At 33.8% G+C, this 27,058-nt stretch overlaps 1 protein-coding gene across 2 annotated transcripts in view; it reads left to right on the top strand.

The window, feature by feature from the left end:
- Nucleotides 1-25,765, top strand: part of ITGAV (integrin subunit alpha V) — an 87,106-nt gene extending 61,341 nt beyond the window's left edge. For both annotated transcript variants that reach the window (XM_060016465.1, XM_060016464.1), the window contains exons 16-30: nt 2,190-2,248; nt 3,790-3,944; nt 6,846-6,983; nt 10,486-10,553; nt 11,161-11,308; nt 11,836-11,928; nt 13,803-13,882; nt 14,261-14,341; nt 14,849-14,954; nt 15,596-15,754; nt 16,718-16,831; nt 20,644-20,757; nt 20,859-20,966; nt 21,579-21,701; nt 21,959-25,765. In XM_060016465.1, the coding sequence (XP_059872448.1) occupies nt 2,190-2,248; nt 3,790-3,944; nt 6,846-6,983; nt 10,486-10,553; nt 11,161-11,308; nt 11,836-11,928; nt 13,803-13,882; nt 14,261-14,341; nt 14,849-14,954; nt 15,596-15,754; nt 16,718-16,831; nt 20,644-20,757; nt 20,859-20,966; nt 21,579-21,701; nt 21,959-22,054 (1,642 nt within the window). In that variant the 3' untranslated portion in view covers nt 22,055-25,765. The remainder of the gene's footprint in view (nt 1-2,189; nt 2,249-3,789; nt 3,945-6,845; nt 6,984-10,485; nt 10,554-11,160; nt 11,309-11,835; nt 11,929-13,802; nt 13,883-14,260; nt 14,342-14,848; nt 14,955-15,595; nt 15,755-16,717; nt 16,832-20,643; nt 20,758-20,858; nt 20,967-21,578; nt 21,702-21,958) is intronic.
- The last annotated feature ends 1,293 nt before the right edge of the window (nt 25,766-27,058 follow it).

Below are 27,058 nucleotides of genomic sequence, written 5' to 3'. Positions count from 1 at the left end.
TTAAAAACTAATGATCTTTTTCAGATTTAATATCTGTGACTAGCTGTACGAAAAAAATAGTTTGTTTTAATGTATTGGTCTTCTATTTGTTCTTTTACTAGTTTCTAAAGAAAAATATATTTTTGTAAGCTTCATGTCTGAATTCTTCTCTAGTCCAGTATTTCTTAAGTTTCCATTATTTGTATGTTACTTGTCTCTATGTTGTATGATTTTTTTGCTATGTTTTCATTCTGCCTGTATTTATAATTTTCTTAAGGCTTTTTTCTTTAAACTGACTCATGATTTACTTTAAAACATATTAAAATAAAATAGAGAAACCAGTGTCTTTCTCATACATGTCAAAATAAACATAAAATTAATAATGAAAAGTCTTGACCCATATATAAACTCACCATGGGGAATTCCCTGGTGGTCCAGTGGTTAGGACTCTGCACTTTCACTGCCACGGGCCCTGGTTCAATCCCTGCTCGGGGAACTAAGATCCCGCAAGCCGCATGGCACGGCCAAAGGGAAAAAAAAAAAACCTCACCATGAGTACTCCACTTTGGGAAACACTGTTCACTTCATGTTCCTTGCTCACATAGAAAAATCAGAGAGAACTTACAGAAGAAGGGTAAAATGATTGGAAGCTGGGAAAATTTTCCTTCAGAAGAGCTAATGAAAAGATATTTAAAAAAAAAAAGAAAAGATATTTTTTCTGATTTTGTTTTTGAATTATGTATTATTGTTATTAAAATCATTTTTCAAAATTTTGTTTATAATAAAATATATTAAATAAATAAACATGTATATAATAAAATTTTTATTTCTTTCATTGGATTGCATTAAAAATTCAGTAATATTTAGTCTTCATTTTCATTGACTGGCAGTGAAGTTGTTCTCAAGATTTTGTAAGTTTTACTGACTTCCATCCCTTCGCTCACCCTTTGTGTCCTGGTGAAGTTGCTGCACATGGCTGATGATGTGCTTATGATTATGGCAACAAGGTGAAGGCTTCGAATACACTAACTAGACCAGTAGCTTTCATATGTTTTCGAATATGACGTGTAGGATGAAATACATTTTACATCATAATCCAGTAAACACATGCATGTAATTAAAACAAAAGTTTCATGAAATCTCACCCTTGATACTTAACTCAATTTTACATATTCATTTTTTTAAGATGCTGGACACACCCATTAAACTGATGTCATAACCTAGTAATAAATTGTGAAAATACTGTTCTAGAGGAGCTTGCTAATTAAAGGGAGCTTTATGGGGCTTTTTCATAAGTGAGACATTTATTTTAAATCTGGACTGTCATTTCCCTCATTTAAATTTATCAACAGATTCTATAAGCTTGACAGGAGGTTAGGAAATTCTTTTCTTTCTCTCTTTTTTTTGTCTCATTCCTTTCCATGAAAGGAAACATGCCTAAATTACTGAAGGATGAATTAGATTATTCTGTATAGCTTCATGTTTTAAAAATAACATTAAGACATAAAGAAAGATACAAGGCTTCACAATGTGAATTAAGTATTAGAAATATGAGATTTAAAAACAAAGAAATGTGAGATTTGGGTCATAATAAAAAAATGTCTAGCTAAGTAAATATTATCAGTGTAACAAAAGTATAACAACAACAACAAAAAATAAATATTATCAGTGTAACAAAAGTGTAACAACGACAAAAGTTTTAGAATCGTACAGACTAGAGTTTGTATTCTAATTCTGTTCAATATGTGTTCCATGAAAATGGGAAAATTAATAACATCCAAGCCTCAGTTTTCAATCTGTAATATAGGGATGATAGCTTATCTAATAGATTATTATGAAGAATGAGAGGGTATTAGGTATCCTAAACTGGCATAGTGTAAATATTTAATTTTTTAAGCAATATACTATAATTTCATCTACTTTGTGTATTTTGGGGGGAAAGGGGGAAACTGTTACATGGTAATATCAGATTATGTCACCTATAGTGAGTTTTTCAAATAATAAATAAGAGAATAAGAGAGGCATAGATAATCTCTTTTACTGTCTTTTTATAAAAATTAATTGTAGGCATTGTGACTTTTTGGTATTTTAAAGTTTGAATTGTAATTCCAATTCCAAGATAAATAAACAAATATTTGTAATGCTATATAAATGGGAAAAATGTCTAACCTGGATTATGGGATTTGTATTTATTTTTTATTTTTCTACAGTTTTAATGTCAGGTTCTGCTTAAAGGCAGATGGCAAAGGAGCACTTCCCACGAAACTTAGTAAGTGTTCTATGGAAAAATTATATTATTTTAATGATGCTGCATACATAGCACTTAAAAAATGTTTTAGGACATTTGAATAGCTATTCAAATAGTTGTTATTGCTTTTTTATTTGAATGTTTATGCTTAAGGACATTTAATATTGCAACATAATTATTTTGTTTGGCAACTCTTAAGCCAATTCAGAAATAATACATTTATTGACATTGTGAACAGTTAGTGGTAAATATGGCCTTCACAATGTTAAACAGTTATCATTATGAGACAAGTGAACTCTAGGAGAAATAAGTATCATTGTTTATAAGTCAGTGACCTACTGAAAAGTTTACACTTTGTCTTAGAGAAGCCCCAGTCATCTCCAGAGTAGAGGTGGTTTAGAAACAGAGAGAAGGAAAAAAAGTTAGACCACTAAATTTAGCCCACACAGCAAATTCTAACTTGACTCTTCCGGTCCAAAAAATGGTTTATGTGATTCTGAGAGCAAGGTAGGAGAGTTAAGTAACTGTTGTGGAGATTTGTCGGTATATGTGCTAAGGAATAACAGTAAAGCTCTGGATAGAGGACTGAGTCTCTTGGGGGTGTGTTTGTGCGTGAAAGTTCACATAGAGTAGCAAGAACGGGTCTCTCTGGAAGGTAACTTTTCAGTAAAGACCTGAAGGAAATGAAGGAGCTAAGCGATGTCTGGAGGAGTATTTTGCACAGGCAAAATGGCAATTTCAAGAGGCCAGAAGCAGGAGCTTGCTATTTCTCACAGGGTGGGTGGAACAGAACAAGAAGCAAAATGACCCTGGCTTTTCACTCAGATTTGACATGAAGTTCAGCATTTAGAGAAACTTAGAAAGAGACTTGTGGTTTTAAAGATCTGCACTCTCATCTCCTTTGAATAAACTATTTAAAGAAGAACTGATTTTAGAAGGCAGTAGTCTAGCAACTGTGCTTCAGACTGTTCACTGGCTGCACATTCATTTTAAGATGATTCTTGACCCAGTCAGCCATATTTGGTTATTTGCTTCACGAGGGACATATTTACCTGATAGTTTGATACAATAGCTTCATTAGAAGTAGGAGTTGCAAGTGATGCAAACTGCTCATTCATCATAATGGTGAATGTAATGGTATGGGGTGTGGGTGCATATTAGTAAACATTTCTTAATCACAGTCAGCAAGAGTCCTGCTACCTGCATTAGTGATAAAAGTCTTAATTCATATATTTTATTTCTGAACTTCCTCCTCTCAGCTTAAATTAAAAGAAAAAATTTCCCCTCTATCTGATAGTTGTTTTATTACCATCATTATCTATTGTCTCAATTTAATAGATGACATTAATTTGGGGATAGTTGGATCAGTTATTTAATTATTAAATATTTATTCAGAATTAATATGTTGTCATCTCATTGCAGTGTATAGACATTTTTAATGAGTTAGAAGCAGATTACTTCTTAAGGGATAAATATCTCTGTTTAAATGAAAACTTGAGATATTTAGGACAGATAGGTGTCCATAAAGATTATGTTGGTTATAAATCCTTTGGTTTGTATAGACTTCCAGGTGGAGCTTCTTTTGGATAAACTCAAGCAAAAAGGAGCAATTCGACGAGCACTATTTCTCCATAACAGGTCCCCGGGTCACTCCAAGAACATGACCATCTCAAGGGGGGGACAGATGCAATGCGAAGAACTAATAGCATATCTGCGGGTAAGAGATTATCCATTATCTCTTCTTTCTACTTATTATTTTTTCTTTTCATCTAAATGATTTTCACTTTCTGTAAATTTTTTTGGTAGTAAATCAAAAAGAAGACAGAAAAATGCATTTGAGGAAATTGGGCTTTTTAAAGAGTCAAACTTGAGTAATGGACTTCTACGCTTGTCAGACTGGATATTGCATGTGGCCTTTCCACAACAATGCTACTGAATAAATTATGACAAACATATTTCTTAAATATTGCTGGACTCTCAAGACAGTAAAAGAAATCCACCCCACCCCCCCGCCCCCCACCATAAGCAATCAATGAAAAAACTACATTGGCTAAACCTGACTTACGAGTTGTAAGCAAGTGTGTGAGCCAGGATGGCTAGGGAGGGAGGGATGGAGCCTGGGCGGAGGGTGAGCTGTACTTGCAGACACCAGCACAGGGGTTCAGGCTCGCCTGGGGCCTTCTGCAAACCAGGGGTCTGACCTGAGCCTCCTGCATTAGGTCCAGAGTCTTCCACAAGGCTAAAGTGTTCCCAAAACAAAGATGCGCCCTGACTTCTGCAAGAGTAAATACAAGGTCTCACTGGAGCAATCTAGTATGGGTCCCATAGGTTAAGTTCAATCAAATAGGAATTCATTTCTAAAAAAAGTACTAAACACACCAGGAAATAAGCCATTAGAAGACACAGCAAATAAATCTTAGTCCTGCAAAAGCTTGAGATGTTAGAATTATCAGTTACAAAATATAAGTGTGTATAAAATGTTTAATGAAATAAAGGATGAAATTTTTTTTAAAAGACAAAAACATCAGGACTTCTCTGGTGGTCCAGTGGTTAACATTTCATGCTTCCACTGCATGGGGCGCAGGTTCGATCCCTGGTTGGGGAACTAAGATCCTGCATGCCCCATGGTATGGCCAAAAAAAAAGACAAAAACATCAGTAAAGATTTAGAAGACTCAACATAATTAACAAGCTCGATTTAGTAGACCTATACACCTATATAGAACTTGACATCCAACAATTAGAGAATATAAAATTTCCCCATATATACATATAAAGGAAGTCTGAACAAATATGAAACAATTGGAATCATGGAAAATATGCTATTTGATTACAGTGCAATCTTTAGAAATCAATAGCAAAGATAAATTGGGAATTAGGAATTGTGATTTTTAAGTAACTTATGGATCAAAAAAAGAGATCATAGTAGGAATTTACTTAGAAGTAAATTATAATGAAAATACTACATATCAAAATGTGTAGGATATCCCAGAAGCAGAATGTAAAGGTAAATGTATAGCTTTAAATGATATTTAATTTAAATGAAAGATTGAGAAAAAGATGAAGGAAAAACAAACCCCCAAAAGCCTCTACAAAAATAGGAATTGAAAAAGGATGTACCTATAGATAATGGAGGAATTAATAAAATATTATGAATAACCTTCTGCTAAGACATAGAAAAACTGAGAGAAAGCAGACATTCTTAGAAAAACACAACACAGCTGTCATTTGAAGAACCCGAACAATTCATTTAACCATATAAGCCATTAAAAAAAATTGAACTGGCAGTTAAAAATCTTTACACAAAGGAATCACAAGACCTAGATGGTTTTATAGGCAATATCTAACAAACTGTCAAGAATGAGACATTCCAATGTTAAACTCTTAGAATAGAAAAATAAAATATATTTCCAGCTTATTCTGTGAAGGTAGTGTAACTGATACCCAGACTGACCGAGGCTAGTATAAGCAAGGAGAATTCATGACAGTGTTATACAAAGACATAGATGTAAAGTTACTAACCAAATATAAGCAAACTAAATTCTAGAAGTTTATAAAAAAAGATTAAAAAACAGACCAACTTGGATGTATCCTAGGTTGGGTTAACATTGGAAGTATAGAAATGTAACTTTACACATGAATAGACTGAAAACATGGCCATCTTACTTAAGTGCAGGGAAAGGTTTTTGATGAAATTAAATAACTATTCATGATGTGAGCAAACAAGACAAATACCTCGTTACAATTATGAAGAAATACCATTTTACACTCAAAGTCTGCCAGTACCTATTGCTTGGTCAAGATGTGAGTTAATCAGAATTCTTACACATTGCTCGTGGCAGTGTAAGTTGCCAATATGAAGAATTTGGAAAATAATATTGTATCTTACAGAGCTGACAAATCTCCTTGCCACTATGTAGAACAATACATTACAACATTTTTTTTTGTAATAGCAAAAACAAACCAAAAACCCAAAGCAGTCCAAGTAACCTTTGACAGACGAATTGATAAATAAATTGTAAATAAATTATTATATGATAAATATTACTCAACAGTAAAAATTAACCTCGCTACATGTAACAGCATGAAGGAATCTTAAAAAGTGTTGAACAGAGAGCAAATGACAGAAGAATACGTATGGTCTCATTTTAAAATAAACAGGAAAAGCAATCTGAAGAACATATTGTTCAAGGACACACACACTAGAGTAAAACTGCTGAAAGCAAACAAGGGAATGGTTACCTCTGGAAGGAAGACAAAGGGATGAAAAGAGAAAAGAGCATGTGGGTAGCTTTAGCAATATAGGTTATGTCCTAGTTATTATTTATATTGGGTGTGTATTTGAGTGCTCATTTTATTAACATACCTCATATATTTTTGTGTGAATCAAGTATTACATTATAAAACAAAGTTGATTAAGTGTTCTCACTGGATAATCATAATCTTCTTTTTGGATATTCTATTCTTATGTAAGTGTAGTTTTTCAAAGAGTTTTTGTAGAATTTGATCAAGGGGTGAGTGAATACAGCTGGCTTTGTATTGTGTACTTATGGATTTCTCCAGGTAGCTTGATGTCATAGGTTGATGTCATCATTAATTCAGAGCTTTTCCATTTTTAGGATGAATCTGAATTTAGAGACAAACTCACTCCAATTACTATTTTTATGGAGTATCGGTTGGATTATAGAACAGCTGCTGATGCGACAGGCTTGCAGCCTATTCTTAACCAATTCACTCCTGCCAATATTAGTCGACAGGTACTGTACTTTATTAATTTATCATTAATTTTATACTTTTGTCTTTTTAAAGTCTTATAGTTCATATTGTTAAGTAGCATAAGGGATTGCTTTTATAATGTTGGGTTTTAGTCAGAGAAGTCAGGAGAAGGAATCTGGATTTTCAGGTCAAAGACATTTAAAGCCACTCAGAACTTAGAGGTATGCAGAGGAAGACAGGGTCGCATTTCATACACATAAAACAGTAAAATAATTCAAGGAAAACAACAAAATGCCAATTTGCTTACATAGTATTTTATATTTTGCTAAACAAGTTTATTTATATTACCTTTGATTTATATTTTAATTGTAAAAAATAGTATATGTACACACATATATGCATATATAGTACATAAATCATTCTTTTCACAAAACCAAATATAGCAACATAAAATTTTATAAAGACTATATTAAAATATTTTTAGAAAATCCTATGTAAAACCCATACATTCAAATGTTATTGTATTTACTATATTTTCCTCTTTTATTACATATTCATATTTTTAGATTAATATTTCTGCTCTCATAGAATGCTTTACCCTAAATTTAGGTTGTTACTTCTTTGTCTAACTTGTTAAGATCTCATAAACTATTTTTTTTCGTAATTTGAGAAGACTATATATACATGACAGCAGCATAAGGCAAATTAAAATTTTTTAAGTCTTTTGTAATTTTTATATTTTAACAATTTATTTTATATTTCATTTTGCACATGAATAGTATATGTGCTAGTTTCTACTACCCATTAATATAGAACTTTAAAACATAGTTCTGTGTTCATATTTCTTACAATTTTTATTTTTAGGGGATATACAATATTATGTTGATTAATAATTTAATAATGAACAGCTGAGCCTCTTAGAGTCTGTCATTCAATTTTACATTTTTTAGAAAAGTTAATCATTGCTTGTCCTTTTACATTATGTGTTTCGTTATAGGAGTTATGATTATTTTCTCTATAATTTTTTGGAAACTGTTTATTAGTGTTAACATTACTTTTGTTTAGTTTACTGAGATCACCAATCTCTTTAATACCAATACAGTTTAAAGCCAGCTAATCAAATTGGTTAACTTTTGAAACCACTTTGAGGGAATAATAACTTCAGTAATATTTGGTTTTCTTCCCTGTCCCCACCCCACTTTCTTCATTATTTGAATCTTTGTTTCCTTTGTGTTCTACATTTGTTTCAGCACCGACATTACCTACTCTTAGGCATCTTTTTTTCTGTATTCTTACCTTTATTATGTACTCTCATTTTGATGTTAATTACCTATCCCATCATTCTTATTTACTTCTCTCTAAAATGGCCCTTTATTTCACTGGTCATATTACAAACTTTTTTACTGTACTCTCTCTACGAAGTACTGCTGTCTGTTAGAAATATAACGTTAGCCACATTTGTAATTTTAAATATACTGGTCAGTAACATTAAAAAAAAACATAGAAAACTGGTGACATTAATTTTAATAATATATCTGTATTAGTTTACTAGGACTGCCATAACAAAATACTACAGAATGGGTGGCTTAAATAATAGAAATTTATTTTCTCACAATTCTGGAGGCTTAAAGTCTGAGATGAAGGTGTCTGCAGGGTTGGTTTCCTCTGAGGCCTCTCCCACTGGCTTGTAGGTGGTCACCTTCTCCCTGTGTCTTCACATCATTTCCCCTCTGTGTCTATGTCCTGATCTCCTTATAAAGCGCCAGTCATATTGGATTAGGGACCGCCCTAATGATGTCATTTTAACTTAATTACTTCTTTAAGACCATATTTCCAAATAGTCATATTTTCTGTGAAATTTTTTAAGTTCAGTTTTTTACGGTCTTCAAAATCCAGAGTGTATTATATACTTACAACACATCTCAATTCAGATGCTAAAGCTTCATCAGAAATATTTTTTCTGTATTTAGAACTCATATAATTTATAATTGAAAAAGTAGATTCACATAGCCAAGTTGTTCTAAACATACTGAAAGTTTTTCGGTAGCAGAATCAAGTATCAGTTTTAAATTTAAATTAATTAATATTAAATGAAATATAAAACTCAATTCCCCAGTAGCGTTAGATACATTTCAAGTGCTCAAAAGCCACATGTGGCTCACTAGTGGCTACTATATCAGACAGGGCAGCTTTTGAGTTTCCCTTTCTGTACCCTAATCCTTTGGAGTTAGAGATTTCATGCTTCCTGCAGAAAGAGAGTTTTGTTTTTCCTACCCTCCATTTATTCATTCAAATATGTATTAAGTTCTTACTCTGTACAAGATATTAAGTGTGTAACCGTAGAGATTTAGTTCTCTGTGAATGGAAGACATTGCTTTGTCTTTTCCATCTCTGAAACTATCTTTCCTGACAGCATATTTTAAGGCTATAGCTGCACCAATGCCAGTTTAATCCTCTCTCTTCAATGTAGAATGGTAGTTAGTCGAATATCCCTTTACCATAGTTTATTAATATTTCATAATAAAGGGTAAGCTGGGAGGAAGTGAGAGAGTTGTATTGACTTATATACACAAAAGCTCAGTGATTTGTGTTCACCTAGAGGGGTGGGATAGGGAGGGTGGGAGGGAGACACAGAGGGAGGAGATATGGGGATATATGTTTATGTATAGCTGATTCACTTTGTTATACAGCAGAAACTAACACACCATTGTAAAGCAATTATACTCCAATAAAGATGTTGAAAAAAAATATTTCATAATACTTTTCATTCCAAACTTCAGATACTCATCATTCTAACTGGGACTTTTAATACACACCATATCACATATCATTAAATCCGTTCTTTGTTCATGAACTAAATTAGCAGTGATTGTATTTGGTATCACTTATGGAGTCACCTCAAGTTTCTTCTACTGGTCCTGGCCTTTCCCCCCATCTTCTTGAAGTGCATAGCAGCTGTTTACATCTAGGTCATTGAATTAGTTTACATGTACTGTTGGGTTTCATCCCAATTAAACTGACAGTTAAGATCTCTACCATACAATTCTATTCTGGGGAGCTGTGCCTCCCTTGTGACTTGGAAACATACAGTTTTTGTTTTGTTTGTTTTGTTTTTTAAGAAAGCCTGTCACTGTTTTTTCCCTTTAAGATCCCTCTTGATCCCTCTAAGGTCACACAACTTGGCTAGCAGCAGCTGAGTAAAGTAGAACCCTCATTTCTTGAATATTACTTTCTCTTCTATACTTCATTCCAAAATCTTAACAGCTTAATTTGAGGTAGAACTAAAAGGTTCCAACTAGTTGTATTATACCCTATAAATCTTTTTCTTTCTTTTCATTCTTACTAGCTAAGACTGACCTATTTAAAAACAGGCAGCCATGATCCCTTTTGAATTCAGGTATATATACAAGTAGAGTATATATAAATATATACATGTGTACATAAATGTATATTCATATACATCCACACATATATTGGTATATACTGCATATGTGACCTGTACTGGTATTTATTCATGTAGAGAAAAATAAAATTTTTTTCTAGGCTCATATTCTGCTTGACTGTGGTGAAGACAATGTCTGTAAACCCAAACTGGAAGTTTCTGTAGATAGGTAAGTTTTGCTCCAAATTATAGACTGTATAATAAGAAATTTAAATGAAAGAACACATTTTTCTATTAAAGTAATAGTAATGAGAATTAGTTATGTTGGAGGATAATGCGTGGTTTTCAGTAAAGCTATAAATACTGAGCTTTAAAAAAATAGGTGCTATGTTTTCACTGGCTACCTAGGTTAGCAGATCTCTTCCTATTCAGCATGGAGTAGTGTCACAAAGTAACATTATATCCTCTTAAAGATACTCTTAACTAAAGGACTCATTACCATTTTATACGATGTACAAATTATAGCGAATATTGTGAGTATCATGACAAATGATTAATTCAGCCTTTAGAAAAAAAATCAGGGGATTAATAAGTACAAAGAGATATAAAATTACTTCCGTAATACATATGAGTGATAGTGATATGCTAAAGGCATCAGTGTTCTTTTACTGGGAGAAGCATTGGATTTGCACCCAGTGTGCTATTTCCAGTTTTCTGTTGAGCTGTAGAGTAGTCTTAAAAAATCTCGAGACACTGTTGAACATGTCAGTGCTTTGAATAGTCATGCTCTCGCCGTGCAGTCTTTTTTCATTGTCTAGATTTGTATTAACTCGTAGTGATCAAAAGAAGATCTATATTGGGGACGACAACCCTCTGACCTTGATTGTTAAGGCTCAGAATCAGGGGGAAGGTGCCTATGAAGCTGAGCTCATCGTTTCCATCCCACCGCAGGCCGATTTCATCGGGGTGGTCCGCAACAGTGAAGTAAGCAAGCTGCCCCTTTAAAAATTGAAATGCACTCATAGTTCACATTAACATTAATGAGCTGCTCCCCTATTTAGTGTAGTACAAGCTTAGCCTTTCTACCTAAGGCTAAATTGCTAGACAATAGAGTGCCTATCTTACATAATTCCTTTCAAGCCTAATAACTTTGCATAATGCATTGATAGGACATTTACAAAACTGCTAGCTAAGTGCCTGAAACAGGGTCAGATGGATAAAGTGTCTAAGCCTGGCCATCAAATAATTTTTCAGAGGTAATATGGTTATGTATCTATGTCCTCTAGGGATCGTTCAGAAACACTCTGACTTTATATGTGGTACTTGTACACAATTCTGCTTTCCCCTGTACCCCTCATTGCTCAAATAGATGCATTTGCTTTGTAAAGCCAGAAACCTAATCATCCAACTGCATGATATTGTCTAGGAACTTTAAAGTCTTATTATGGCTTCTGCATTTTTTTGGTCATTAATTTATTTTCCTTTCAATCCTTTCTCTTTGTCTATCAAAGGCTTTAGCAAGACTTTCCTGTGCCTTTAAGACAGAAAACCAAACCCGCCAGGTGGTATGTGACCTTGGAAACCCAATGAAGGCTGGAACTCAAGTAAGGCATTTTAATTAAATGGATTGTTTTTTCTTTTATAGAGAATAGCATATTTTTCTGTGGGTTTGTCCATAGTAATTTTTTTATAAGCACTTCAAAATAGTGTGTAAACTGGCTTTGATTTAGAATGTAATGATTATTAGAGTTTAGTTTTGGTTAAGATACTAAAGTAATGCGTTGTGTTATTACCTGTATTCAGTAAGCTGCTCTTCACCTTCAATTTGGTAAATGGATGAGAACATGGTTGAAACTAAGGACTGAGATTGTAACTTTGATATTTTAAACTAACACTTTAATGCATCCTCAAAGCTACTCTGACAAATACCAAGACTGTCATTCTTAAGTGAGTTACAATGATCTCATTAACTTGAAACCTATATGGTCATCCCAGTAGGATCAAAGAGCACAGTGGTTGGATCAGGCTCCCCTTCAGGGGTTGGAGAAGGGAGCCCAGGAGCTTGAGAAGAAGCACTCAGTGAGTTGCTTCCCAAATCCTCTAAAAAGGAAACAAAAATATACCTTGTAGAATTCCTATTATCAATGAAAAAAAAAAAAACAGCAGTATATTTCATGTTACCTTTTCAATAGAATTTAATTTAATAAGCACATAGATATTGGTAATTTGAAGATCTATGATATTATGGGGCTGAATATTCCATATCTACCCATATAAACAACATCTCTCCTATTGGATGTTGTTTAAGGGTACAGACTTGCAAGTAAGTCTAAAGCTCTAATGTGCAGCATAGTGATGATAGACAACAGTAACGTATTATAATCAAACTTGCAAGAGACTAGGTCTTAATAATTCCAACCAGAAAAAGGAAATGATAATTATGTAATGTGACAGAGGTGCAATTATTGCCACAGTGGCAATCATATAACAGTGTATAAATGTAGCAAATCAACCTTAAATTTACAGTGTTATATGTCAAATATATTTCAATAAAAATAAATATTTCATATTTCTTTAAATATATTTTCCATTAAAAGTCATTATTATTTCTAGATATAAGGTCTCTTAGGGAAAAGGGCTTGAACAAAGTACTCAGAGTTGCATTTTTTCACATGTGTTTAACACAGTGTTTAACTACAATGTTTCATTAACAAGTGAGCATGCTTTTTATTTTCTTATATTCTCGTTCCCTCTATCTTTCTCACTCACTGCTCACTCAGTATAGATAATTCCAGGTTGATTCTTGTGGCTGGTTCCAAGCTTTGTAAAGTGGGAGGCAGTTTCACAAGGTCCCCTAGAAGGGCCATTTTTAGATGTCATTTATGTGACCCCCCCCCCCAAGAAGGCTGCTTTCCCTTACCTTGTAGCTCAGTTTTTTCTTTAAAATAACAATTTTCCTCCTGCAGAAGTTAAGATGTTCGTTATTGATGGAGTTGTGGGTGACGTGGAGAAATTCTGCTTCTGGCCCTACATCTGTCCTTTTTAGCCAAGTTCTCTCACTCTTGTAAGCCATCTGTTTCTTCCTTCCTGCTCCATTAACACAAGTTCATGTGTTAGCTTCCTGTCACCAAATTATTGTGCATAACTACTATACTGTCATTGGGTCAACAAGCAATTCCTCTTGCATTTTTCAGAAGGTTAATATTAGTTAATATAATAAGGAGATAATTAGTTAATATTATAAGGAGATATAATTATGGTTAATCATTGTTAAACAGGCTCCATTATGGATTGGCCCAAGTATCTGAAATAATAGAGATTTGATAGAAGATCAGACTTAATTACCTTTGCTAGAGTACTTTCAGTTTTATTGTAAGTTCAGAGAAACACTATTCTTTTTTCTTTGGACGGTGGATTTGGAATTTCACTAATTTGACACTGTTCTAACTAACATTGCCATCTTTCCCGCCTCCTTCAGCTCCTAGCTGGTCTTCGTTTCAGTGTGCACCAGCAATCAGAGATGGATACTTCCGTGAAATTTGACTTACAAATCCAAAGGTATGAAAACAACTTTTTTCCGTTTATAATAACTATGGAGCAAATATTATTTGTTATAAATATATTATGCAGTATACTTAAATATTCTGGAATAGGATAGACTAAAATTTTAGTACTTAATTATAGCATTTTAAAATCAATATTTACATCATAAGAATAATTTATGTTGCTTTTGAGTTTGTAAAACAAAACTAAAAGTTAACTAAAATTCATCTTCTTGGAATTAAATGCTAATGAAAGTAATTATTTTGATTTGTAGTTTGTCATTTCTTTACTGCTTTTAATTTGTTTACTTTTAGTTTCACTACATTTGCCTCTGTATGCTATTGATGACGATTATGCTCTAGTCAGTCCTAAATATATTTTTTTCTTTTTCAGCTCCAATCTTTTTGACAAAGTAAGCCCGGTTGTATCTTACAAAGTTGACCTTGCTGTTTTAGCTGCTGTTGAGATAAGAGGGTCAGTATGATTACCCAGTTGAGTATCTCATTCTCATGATTTAAACTACTTTAAAAGTAGTTACTTCTTAAAAGTAAGTCCTAGGGCCCCTAGCTTCTTTTGGATAGTAGACGCTCCATGTTTCGGTGTCGTTTTACTAGAGCTGTAGCTTCTGTAGAAAGAAGAAGGTCCTGGGTGTATTCCAAAGCCCCAAATATTTATTTGATAATCCTTTGGAAATAAACCAGACATGGCAAAAGTGGCACAAAATAAATTTATTGAACTTTTATGCAAAAGTTCACCTGTTATCAATTCACCTGTTACATTAGATTCAATAAAGAGTGGTTTGTATGTCCATCTGTGCATGTACACATACAAGTATAGTTTCTGTTTTTGTTTTGTCTGTTAAAGGTATGTTTTTTTTTTAATTAACTCTGATTTTATTCATTTGGACACTAGGTACTTTTGAAAATGAACTGACCATATCATTTTGATATTCATGGTAGGTTTTCTTTGGTCATTGTTTAGAGTCTCAAGTCCTGATCATATCTTTCTTCCGATTCCAAATTGGGAGCACAAGGAGAACCCTGAGACTGAAGAAGACGTTGGGCCAGTTGTTCAGCACATCTACGAGGTTTGCAGCTGTTGGATTTAACTGATACCTGGTAGACAGCCAACAAAGAGAGGAATAGATAGGCTCTTTTTAAAAAACAAGTCTATTTAACTTTTACGTAAACTCTGCATAGTTTAAGTATGTACCAGAGATTTCTTTGAATTTTTTCCCTATTCTTAAGTTCATTTTTATTAGACAAGTAGCTTCCAGTAGTAAAAGAAAGCTGTTTATACAAATTGTTGTTTAAAACCAATTAGTAAAAAAAATAATAATAAAAATTATTAAAAGTAATATTTTATTATTATTATTTTAATAATAAAATAAAACCAGTTAGTTCTACTTGAGTAAAAAGAATAGGGCACTGAGTAAAATTTTGGTTCTGTAGGAAGAAAATTTTCTATGCCACTTATCAGTAACTTTTTCACGTTTTCCTCTTTTGTTTATATATTCATCCTGATTTATACTGCCCTACGCAGAGGCAGATGTTGAGTTTGATTCTTTTGCATAATAATGATCATGTTGTAATATTAGAGTAACTATGGAAACTGTTATTCAAACTGTTATTCAAATCCTGTTGCTTAATGATCCCTAAAGTTGCTGTAGGGGAAGGATTATAGAATAGATTTTTGCCCTAAGTATTTACATTTCCTTCTCCTCATTAGCTGAGAAATAACGGTCCGAGTTCATTCAGCAAGGCAATGCTAAATCTTCAGTGGCCTTACAAATATAACAATAATACTTTGTTGTACATCCTTCAATATGATATTGATGGGCCAATGAACTGCACTTCAGATATGGAGATCAACCCTTTGAGAATTAAGGTAATGTACTTAATAGCAGCTATTTATTATGATGATATTTTATTGCTTTTCTTTCTAAATCTATAAAAGAAATGCATGAAATAAACAATTGCTTTAATAATAAATCTATTCTGCGAAAATATTTTAGCTCATAACCAGTATACTATGAATTAAATTGTTTATTTGTGTAATGAGTAAGGATGAATTTTGTGAAGTCCTAGTAAACCATTTATTTATGTAGTGTTTAGTGAGCCTCCGGAGATACTCTTTGTTTTTTTTTTTTTGGCCGTGTCTCGCAGCTTGCGGGTTCTTAGTCCCTGACCAGGGATTGAACCCACGCTCTCGGCAGTGAAAGCGCGGAGTCCTAACCACTGGACCGCCAGGGAATTCCCATCCGGAGTTATTCTTAAGTGACCCAATTTGAGTTTGGTTTTATCGCAGAGTGGTTTATCCACATGTAATATGTGTCAAGGGTGTTTGGATGTTGAAATTTTTGTCTTTGGGATAAGATATAACATTTTACTCTTGGCTCTTTTGACTTGACCTAGAAAAATGTCATTTTATGGAATTCTATTTGGATATAGTCTTCTCCATCCTAGCACATATGTTTGGATAAGAAGCTATTCACAGGTCAGAGTAAGGAAAGTTAAGAAAACAAAGCAAAAAATGTATACTCATGATTGACATACATCACAGATGTACACTGTGAAATTTCAAGCTGTTTCTAAGTATTTTATCAGTTTCCCCTCTAGCTATGCAAGGGGAGAAAATGATGGCTAGGTAGAGGTAATTTTTTTCCCGCATATTAAGGACTCTAATCTTTATTTCCTTTGCTTAGTTTTAGCAATATATTAAGTGGTGAATTTTCTGTCATACCAAATTTTTAGTCACTATATTTTAATCATGTATAACAGTTTATGCCAAAATGTCAGTGCCAAATATTTTCCATTGTTATTTACCACCAGTTTATTTATGTAATCCTAGATCTCAAATTCGCAAACAACTGAAAAGAATGACACAATTGGTGGGCAAGGTGACCGGAACCATCTCATCACTAAGCGGGATCTCACCCTCACTGAAGGAGATGTGCACACTTTGGTAAGTGGCATTTCAACAACAAGCACTTTAAATATTTTAAAATATGTGATTATAGAACTGATGCTAAAGAACATTTCAAAAGTAACAACAGCTGTGCTGGAAAGAACTCCGTATATTTTTATACCATTCACTTCTCTTACTTTCCTTGTTCCTAATTGAATTAATGCCACATTTTCTTCAAATGATCTGTCTTTGTGTAGATTACTAATAAAAATATTTTATGTTCTAACTTATTTCTCTGACTGCACTCCTTTAACTGACCTCTTTCTCAGTCTCACCCTAATCTTTGAAACTTATGTTCAATATTGCAGAAAAAAACAGAAGGGCTCAACAGAAATATAAGAATAATTAGCATTATGATCAACTTTTGTTGAGTCAGCCTATCTAATGACTATAATGTTATAAAGAGGTTTGTCACTTAAGTTTTTAAAATTTAACAGATCTGCAAACCATCAACTAACAGAGAACCTGGTATAGTGTTTATGTTCATTAGTGATCACCAGTTACTTTCACATCTCCAGATGCCATGGTTCTTCTTAGTTCTCATTCAGTTCAACTGCAAAGTGACTTTTTGGCACAATTAATCACTTCCTCTTTTGTGAAACACTCCTCTCTCACTTCTTGGGCACTACTCTCTTGGTTGTCCACCTACCACAACTGGCTACTTTGTCTCAATCTCCATTTCCAGACCTTTAAGCTCTAGAGAGTATTCCAGGGCTCAGATCTCAGACTTCTTGTCTGCTCCACCTACAGTCATTCATTAGATCTGTGCAGTCCAGTGTTGTAGACACCAGCTACATTTCAAGTGTTCAGTAGCCACATGTGGCTAGTGGCTACCACTTCGGGAAGCACAGGTATCTCCACACTGATGATTTCTGTCATTGTAGAAGGTTCTATCTGACAGTGCCATATGAAATGATCTTAATCATTCGTATGGCTGGTAAGTACCATTTCTATGTAGATGACTTTGATTAATATTTCCAACCCGATCCTCTGCATTGAACTCCAGACTCCATTATCCTCTGGAACTCCTCTTAAATATTTAATAGGAATCTTAAACTTAATTCTAAGAACATATCCTTGAGTTTTCTCAACTCTGATCTTTCTATGGTGTTCCTCATTTTAGTAAATATCAACTCTGTTCTCTGTCCCAAACTTTGGCATGGGGCTTGACTCTCCTCTTTCTCTCAAACTTCATAATCCTACATATCAGCAAATTCTATCATTATCTACTTTCAAAATAGCCAGAATGTGGCCCCTGCTTGCCATCTCTACCACTGCCACGACCTAACCTAGACCACCTTCCTCTCTCACTTGAACTATTGCCAAACCTCCAGTTGGACTCCATATTCCTGCCCCTGTCACCACGACAGTCTATTTGCCACATAGAAGCGATAATGATCCTTTTAAAAGTAGGTCAGGTCATGTCACTCCAGTGTCTTCCTGTCTAACTCAGAGAGAAAACCAGAGACTGCAAAGCCTGGGGTTTTTTTTGTAGTCATCCTCATCGGAGTGAAGTAGCATCTCATTGTAGTTTTATTTGGATTTCCCTAATGACTAATGATGCTGAGCACCTTTTCATTTGTATATCTTCTTTCGAAAAATCTCTGTTCAAACCTTTTGCCCATATTTAAATTGGGTCGTTTGCCTTTTGTTGTTGAGTCATGAGGAGTTCTTTATATATTCTGGATACTACCCTTATCAGAGCTGTTACTGCACATATTTTCTTTCATTCTGTAAGTTGTCTTTTTTACTTTCTTGATAGTATTTGTTGATGGAAAAAAGGTTTTAAATTTAAAGAAGTCCAAATTTCTTTTCTCAAGTCTATCTCTCCTTGTGTTGCTTATATTTTTACTGTCATATTTTAAAAACCATTGCCTAACCCAAAGTCCTGGAGATTTACACACAAGTTTTCTGTTTTTCTAAGTTGTTGTTTTTTTTTTAAAAAAATATTTATTTATTTATTTGGCTAGGCCGGGTCTTAGTTGTGCACGCGGGATCTTCGTTGCTGCGTGCGGGATCTTCATTGCTGCATGCAGGAGCTTTTAGTTGTGCCATGTGGGAACTTTAGTTGTGGCATGCAGGATTTTTAGTTATGGCATGCGGGCTCTAGTTCCCTGACCAGAGATCAAACCCCAGGCCCCCTGTGTTGGGAGCATGGAGTCTTAACTACTAGACCACCAGGGAAGTCCCTGGTTTTCTAAGTTTTATACTTTTAGCTCTTACTTTTATATCTCTGATCCATATAGAGTTAATTTTTGTATATGGTGTGAAGTAGAGGCCCAGATTCATTCTTTTGCATGTGGTTTTCTAGTTCTCCCTGCATCATTTATTGGAAAGACCTGTCTCTTCCCTTTAAATGGTCTTGGCTCCCTTGTTGAAAATGAATTGACTGTGAATGTATGAGTTTGTTTTTGGACTCTCAATTCTATTCCATTGATCTATACATGCATCCTAATTTTTTTGATTGTTGTCCTTCTGCAGTAAGTTTTGAAATTGGGGAGTGTGAGCCCTGCAGTGTTTTCATCTTTTTCAAAATTGTTTTGGCTAGTTGGGGTTCCTGGCAATTCCATATGAATTTTAGGATTAGCTTGTCCATTTCTACAAAAATGGTAGTTGGAATTTTTTTTTTGGAATTTTGATAGCAATTTTATTGGATCTGTCTATCATTTTGGTAATATTGCCATCTTAATATTAAGTCTTTCAGTCCTTGAACATGAGCTGTCTTCTGTTTATTTAGGTCTTCTTTAATTTCTTTCAAAAACATTTTGTAGTTTTCAGTGCACAAGTCGTGCACTTCCTTAGTTACATATTTTATTCTTGTTAAATGCTATTTAAAATAGAATTTTTTTTTTAAATTCATTTTCATATTTTTCATTGCTAATGTATAGAAAACCAATTCATATTTGTATACTGATCTTGTATTCTGTACCTTTTCTGTACTTGTTTATTAGCTTTAATAGTTTTATTGTGGATTCTTTAAAGTTTTCTGTAAGTAAGATTCTATCATCTTTGAATAGAGATAGCTTTACTTCTTTCTTTCCAATCTGGATACCGTTTATTTAATTTTTTTCTTGCTTCATTGCACTGGCTAGAACCTTCTGAACAATGTAGAATAGAAGTGTCATGAGTGGGCACTGTTGTCCAGTTCCTGATCTTAGGGGAAAAGCATCCATTCTTTCACCAGTAAGTATGATGTTAGCTGTGGGCTTTTCATAGATGCCCTTTACCAGGTCAAGGGAGTTCACTTCTACTCCTATTCATCAACTGGAGGTGTCACTTACTGGATAACACTGTTGTGAGGTATATGCATATGACATGTCTAATGCAGTTTGACCAGCACGTAGAAGGTGGTGAATATTTATTACTTTTGACTGTCTGCCTTCAGGTTACTGATAAAAACACTCATGCCACTTGATTTCTACAGGTCTGATGTGGAATAGCTATTAAAGATTCACTCTGTTTCTTTTTCTTTTCCACAGGCCTATTGTGATCTGATTTTCATGTCTTACTAAAATCACCATGCTCTGGGTTTGCCTAAAGAATGTTGAGTTCTAGCTATAACAATAAATATTTTAATATTATAGCACTTATCCTTCCATAACAAATCACATTAAAACCAACCCCTTCATAACAAGAAGCATTCATAGATTCAACTGTTAGCCTACTCATTTTAAATGTTACTGCTATTAAGGCAAAAGAATCTAGATCATCTCTTTAGCCTTCACATAAAACAAGTCAATTGTCTGCTTTTCATATGTTGAAGAGATGATAGAATGATCTTTTCTTTTAAGTAAGTAATTTTTTGGCAGGGTTGTGGAATTGCTGAATGCTTGAAGATCGTCTGCCAGGTGGGGCGACTAGACAGAGGAAAGAGTGCAATCCTGTATGTAAAGTCTCTGCTGTGGACTGAGACCTTTATGAATGTAAGTGGGCAGATGCAGCATTCAGTGAACTTATCCATTTTTTCAAAGAAATAAAAAAGGCCTGACATATAGAAAATCATTTTATTGTTATTCCCATATAGAAGGAAAACCAGAATCATTCATATTCTCTGAAGTCGTCTGCTTCATTTAATGTTATAGAGTTTCCATATAAGAACCTTCTAATTGAGGACATCTTCAACTCCACATTGGTAAGTCATTGATTTGGGGAAATGGAATAAATGCACTCAGTTCAATACCATAGATATTTTTATTGTATTTTAAATAATGGCAGTTAATTATTTTGATAATTTAAAGTAACTTGAGTTATTTGAATGGATTATAACCTAGTATAAACTAGTTTAATATTACTATTTTCCTCCCCCCCATCCCAGAATTATTAAAGGTAGACCTTTTACTTTAGCATCTTGTCCTTTGTAAGCTACTTAGCATCAATAAATTTCATGAGGGAAAATTTTGGGAATTTCTCCCCACAGAGTTAGAAAGTTGGAAATTAACTGCAGTTAAGTGAGGGCATTTTATAAATCTTTAATTTGAGGATTAGAATGGGACCAACACATCGTAAACTGGGTTGGATTATTTAAAAATCATTTCAGAGTCAGTCAGAGGTTAACCTGTTGAGAGTTTCGTGTGTGTGTGTGTGTGTGTATGCTATTGATACCAAATGTGTAATCATAAATTATCATGTACTAGAAAAGAAAATAATGTGAGTAACATTGACATAAAATATAGTAGACATTCAGATATTTGTTGAATGATTCAGTGAACTATTTTCAAAACTCAAGAACTTTTTCCCCCAACAGGTTACCACTAATGTCACCTGGGGCATTCAGCCAGCACCCATGCCTGTACCTGTGTGGGTGATCATTTTAGCAGTTCTAGCAGGATTGTTGTTACTGGCTGTTTTGGTATTTGTAATGTACAGGGTAAGTGATGGACTTAGGAAGAGAGGGAGGGAGGGGAAGCAGAAGAAAAGGAGAAGGAAGGGAGCAAAAGAAGGGAGGGAAAGAAGAAAGGGACCTTTAATGATGATGCATGATGAGCAGTCCTTATCATTTGAAGGAAGAAAAATTCAACTAAGTGCCATTTAAATTTTCTTGGTCATAATATGGTCACTCAGAATACTTTCAGTATTCTTCAGTGATGTGCAGTAATGTGAGGTGTTTTTTTTTTCAACTGGCAGATGGGCTTCTTTAAACGTGTCCGGCCACCTCAAGAAGAACAAGAAAGGGAACAGCTTCAACCTCATGAAAATGGTGAAGGAAACTCAGAAACTTAACTGTGATTTTTAAGTTGTGCTACATCCTGTCCCATTAGAAGTACCAACTTCAATATAGGTTTTTAAATTTCCTTCATGAGGAATAAAGTTCCAAGACTCTACTGCTGATGGTACCCATTGGTATTAACCACAAAGTGAGAGCAATATTTGTCAACCTTTTCATTATAATTAAGTTCAGACATACATTTAATACACATCCACTGACTTGTATTTTAGGTATTTAAATAATAACATTTTAAGGATAGATCTTCTTCAATGTACATAAGACAGGTAGTGCCTGAGTTACCACTTTATCTAAAATAGTACCTCCTACAATTATTGTTTCTGATTTTGTATGTTGGATTTTGTTTGTTGTTGTTTTTGTTGTTTTAAAGCAATCCAAATTTGGACCTTAGGATCCACATCTTTTGTAGAGATACTTACTGTTAATACACATTACACTACAGTTGAGTTTTCAAGCTAACTTTATAACTGCATAAACTTGGATTTTAATATTACCTAAATGGTAGAACTTTTAAAAAAGAAAAATGCATGATCCCATCAAAACTCCTTGCTGTAATAGCAAAGGTACAGTTTTTTGTTTTAATCTGAAAATTGAATACATGCTATTAAATTTTTATTTATATTTTTATCCACAGTCCATTTGATTACATTTTATTTTGTATAAGTTTAAGTTCTATTTCAAATCCTTTAAGTCAACTTATACTAAAAATTAGTTTTGTAATCAAAAATGCCTCTTTTGTGTAGTCATTTAATTTCTGCTAAACATCATGATGCTTGAAGCCATATGGAGTTGGAAATCATTTCCAAAGTACATTTATTCCATTGCATTAGTCTGGCTATATACAATACAATACAAAAAAAAGAAAAAGGAGCATTTAAATTAAAAGACTATGTTTGTAGTTCTTTGACAGAGTTGCTTATTAATAGTTTGTTCTTAGATTAAAGCAAGAGTTTTTAGTTGGGATTAATTTATTTTCCTCCTATATATATATATGTATTTTTCCTTCCGTTTCCAAAACTGTTACTGAGAATGTGTCAAGATCAATGAGGAATCTTTACAACTTAGAGGAACCTGCACTCAACCTCCCAACCCTGCAAGAAATGCTTGGAATTGAAATTCTTAAAGTAGCTCACTGGTTTACTTCTAGCAATAGTGTAGTACTGCTCAGATGGATATTACCTCAGTTGAAGCCAGGTGTAACATGTAAAACCAGTCTCAGCTATCAAAATGACTTCTTAGAGGTTATTTTATAAGCAATTCAAGTTATTGGAAACCTTTTTAAACTTTTTTAGGTTTATAATATAAATTACTTTTCTAGGATTTTTAAATAAAAGCTGCACAGGTGGCAAGTTGTAGTTTTATAAGTCCGTAGGGTGATGAATCTTCTAGAGGAATATGTGAATTATTCACAGTTCCTCCAGGCCTGGGGATGACTATTAGTTATACCTATTTTTGTGCAATTACATCATGTTGTGCATTAGAAATTGAGAGTTTGATAGCTTTTTAACTACTGTCTTCATTAGGCAATGATAAATATTTCACTTAAATAACTGAATATTTTTCTATGTTTTAAAAATAATTGAAATTTATCTTGCCATGTCTTGTGTTATAACTCCCTAACAAGTGCCTACGCTAGAATATATTCATAAAACAGAGGCATATGTAGGTGAGTTATACAAGTTAGAACGTTGACAAGACCCTATATTTAGCTTTAGTGATTTTTAAAATTAATAGGTGTTGTAATATAGATTTTATTAGTAGCTCAAAAGATCTTAGTCATATGCAGTAAGTATTTTTATTACCAATAAATTTAAAGTTTTTTAAGAAAAAAATATTTTTATCCTAGGGCCTGCCACCAGACAGTCACTGAATTGGTCTAGAACAATGTTCACCTTACCTGTTTTCCCACCTAATAGCAGTCATTCCTGAAACTATCTTTTGGATAGAAAGTCACTCTTTTAAAAAAATGTTACTATTTGATTTTGCACAGTCTATTGCTTTTATGGCCTCTTATCTCAAGGTATAATCTTCTACCAGAGATTGAAGGAGGAGCCAAAATAGCTCAGTTGGGAGAGCCTGAGACTGGAGGAGATTGAAGGGTGTTGTCGTGGAAATTAACATGATGCTTTAAATTGCTCTTATGGAATGTAGTTTAAAGCAATAGTATTTTCTTTAAGAAAAATGAAGATTTATATCTGTACAAAAATATGGTAGGAGTATAATTTAAAAACCTAGTCCTTGAGGAAAATATTTGGGAAATGTTGAGTTTTTTCTTTTTACCCTAAAGTAGCATGTGAATGTTTTAGATAAAATGTCAAAAAATAATCACTGCTGTGTTTGTGATTTATTGAGAATTGAAAGCCATTTTGAGTGTAAAATTCTTATAATCTGATTCAGTTTAAGAAAATACACATGGTTGGGGTTGAGAATATTTAAAACATTTGATATTGGTAAGAAATATTGATGCTGTTGTTGATTCCTTAAATAGGCATTTATTTCAGACTTGATACTTTGAGAAATATTTGTGTGAGGGAGGTGCTTTCCTTTTCTTCCCTTTACCTTTTTCTTGTAATTGGTGATTATTGTAATTCTGATTAAGTTCTTAATACTGAATTGTAAAACAATCAAAATATTAGTGCCACAGTTCTACCTGTTATGAAACTACTTAGTCATAGTCAATTCTCATTGATACTTTATATAAAGAGAAAATTCAAGTATTAGAGACTATACTGGCTTCCTTAAGAGGATGTGAAAGATTTTTCATAGTGAATCATGACCCTAAGAGAGATGTATGTGGCAAAAGTATAGTATATAATAAATAGATCCGCTGGTTTTTTATAAGGCAAACAACTGTAAGTTGATTGATGTTCCTGTGTTACAGAATGTAGTGTTGAGCTTGGCAAAGAATAAGTCATTCGTGGAATACTTGTGTATGACTGTTGCTTATCTCAGTGTCACTGTGTTAGTGCTCTTGGATAGCTTGTATATGTGATAGTTTGATTAATAAGAAAAAAATATAAAATTTGAAAATTGAATATAGGATCCAAAATGGTGAATGAAATGACTTAATACTCAGTGTTTTGGAGAGTATTTCTTTTAACCTGTTGGTAGGCTAGTTTGAACGATGAACCTATGGACATGTAGCATGCATATATGCTTGTATTTCATTGTAATTTCTGATATATAATGAATTTCTTGGGAGAGGTACTGAATCTTTGATTTTTTTTGTCATTCTTCTCAAGTGCAATATAACAATGTAACCAAACCTAGATATTTCAAAGTCATTATTAACTTAGTAAACCTAATCTAAACGGAGATTTATTAGTATTTTTGTTAGCAAGAAGGAATGATTGAGATGGATATACGAATGAAGTTATTTACCCCTAAAAAGTCCATTTTACACTTTATTTCAGGCTGGACATGAACTATTCCCCACTAGTTTTGAAACACTTTGCAATATCTTAAAGTAACTTGGAAGCTGTGTATATCAATTAATTTCCTACCTAAGTAACATAGAAAGTAATTTTCTTTATTTAGCTCTCTTGTGATCACCCACATTGGGTGAGACATAAAATGAGTGTCTTCTAAAATTTGTCATTTGCTAACTTGATTTGAGTTAGTGAAAACTGGTACAGTGTTCTGCTTATTAGTCTCCAGTGTGTAACTTGTGTCTGTTCAATAAACTTGAGCATATGGTGCCACTTATGTGCAAGGACTTTGTATTTTCCTTCTATTATGTTGTTTTGTTTTGTTTTTTAATCACATGAGCTAGCAGTAGTGCACTAAAAGGATGACCTCAAAGAGGTGACATACCTCTTTAAAAGTCCACATTCTTAAGAGTGTTAGTTATTTGAAAAAAGGTGTCACAAACAGAGCAAAAGGAAACTAATGTTAAAATACACCAATTACAAATCATAGTATCATAGACATTTGAAATTTTAAAGGGGCTTCCAATTTCAATAATGGCAAAGTAGCTTGTATCAGATAACAATGAATGAAATGAGGAATAAGAAGCAAAAAAGAAACTTTTAAAGACACTGCAGATACTAAAAGCAGGCAGAAACTGGAGGGAATTGGTCTCAAGGAAGGGAACCACACTTTTCCCTGAGTTTACTCTCTGTTGTGTGGATGGAATGCAAGCAGAAAAGTGCCCCCTCATTTCCTAGAATGATGGGACTGCCATCATGGCTAGAAATTGAGGGATGGGGGGAGGGAGAAGCCACATTGTGGGAAAGGGGAACATTTTCCCTTCAAAGCCTTGGCTGACCCTGACTCTGCTCTAGTGAGGCCCCAAAAGGAAAACAGCAGATGGAAGTTTGAAAGAACTGAGCAGTTATTCCAGCTACTGTCCAATGCAGGAGAAACAAGAGACTGTAGTTCAAGTCTTACCCAGTGACAGAGCCTTGGAAACACCCCCAGTCTTTCCATTGAAACCCCAGAGGATCTATTCCTTGGGAATAAATACTACATCCCAAGATTGATTGATTCACCCTAGGATAAAGGGTAAAACCAGTGTCCCACCCTAACAAAGCATGAAACCAAGCTTCCACAAGTTTAAGGTGACCCACCTGAAATTTACTTGTCTGCTCATAAAGGGAGTTACTTTCAGAGGAAGGTAACACAACCAAAAGACTGCAGTGTATCATTCATAAGGTCGTGTGTGTGTGTAAATGGGAAGAAAGGAAAATGTGATGCTTGGCTTTGAGAAGAAATAGTCAATAGAAACAGACCCACAAACAATTTAGCAGGTATGACTTTAAATAACTATGATAAATATGTTAAAGAGTCTATAGGAACACATGAACATTATGGATGAAAAGACAGGCATTTCAGGAGAGGTTTGGAAACTAACAAAAGAGACTCAAGTGGAAATCTTCAGACTGAAAAAATATATCTGAAGTCAGAAATTCATTGGAGGGGGATTACAAGTAGATTGGGTAGGACAAAGGAAAGGATCAATGAACTTAGAGATAGATCAATAGGACTTACCCAAACTGAAG

Source organism: Delphinus delphis, chromosome 7, assembly GCF_949987515.2.
Source record: "Delphinus delphis chromosome 7, mDelDel1.2, whole genome shotgun sequence".
In the NCBI taxonomy this organism is placed as follows: Eukaryota; Metazoa; Chordata; class Mammalia; order Artiodactyla; family Delphinidae; genus Delphinus; species Delphinus delphis.
Note: the sequence above shows the minus strand (reverse complement) of the source record. Positions and strands in the feature narration are given on the sequence as shown.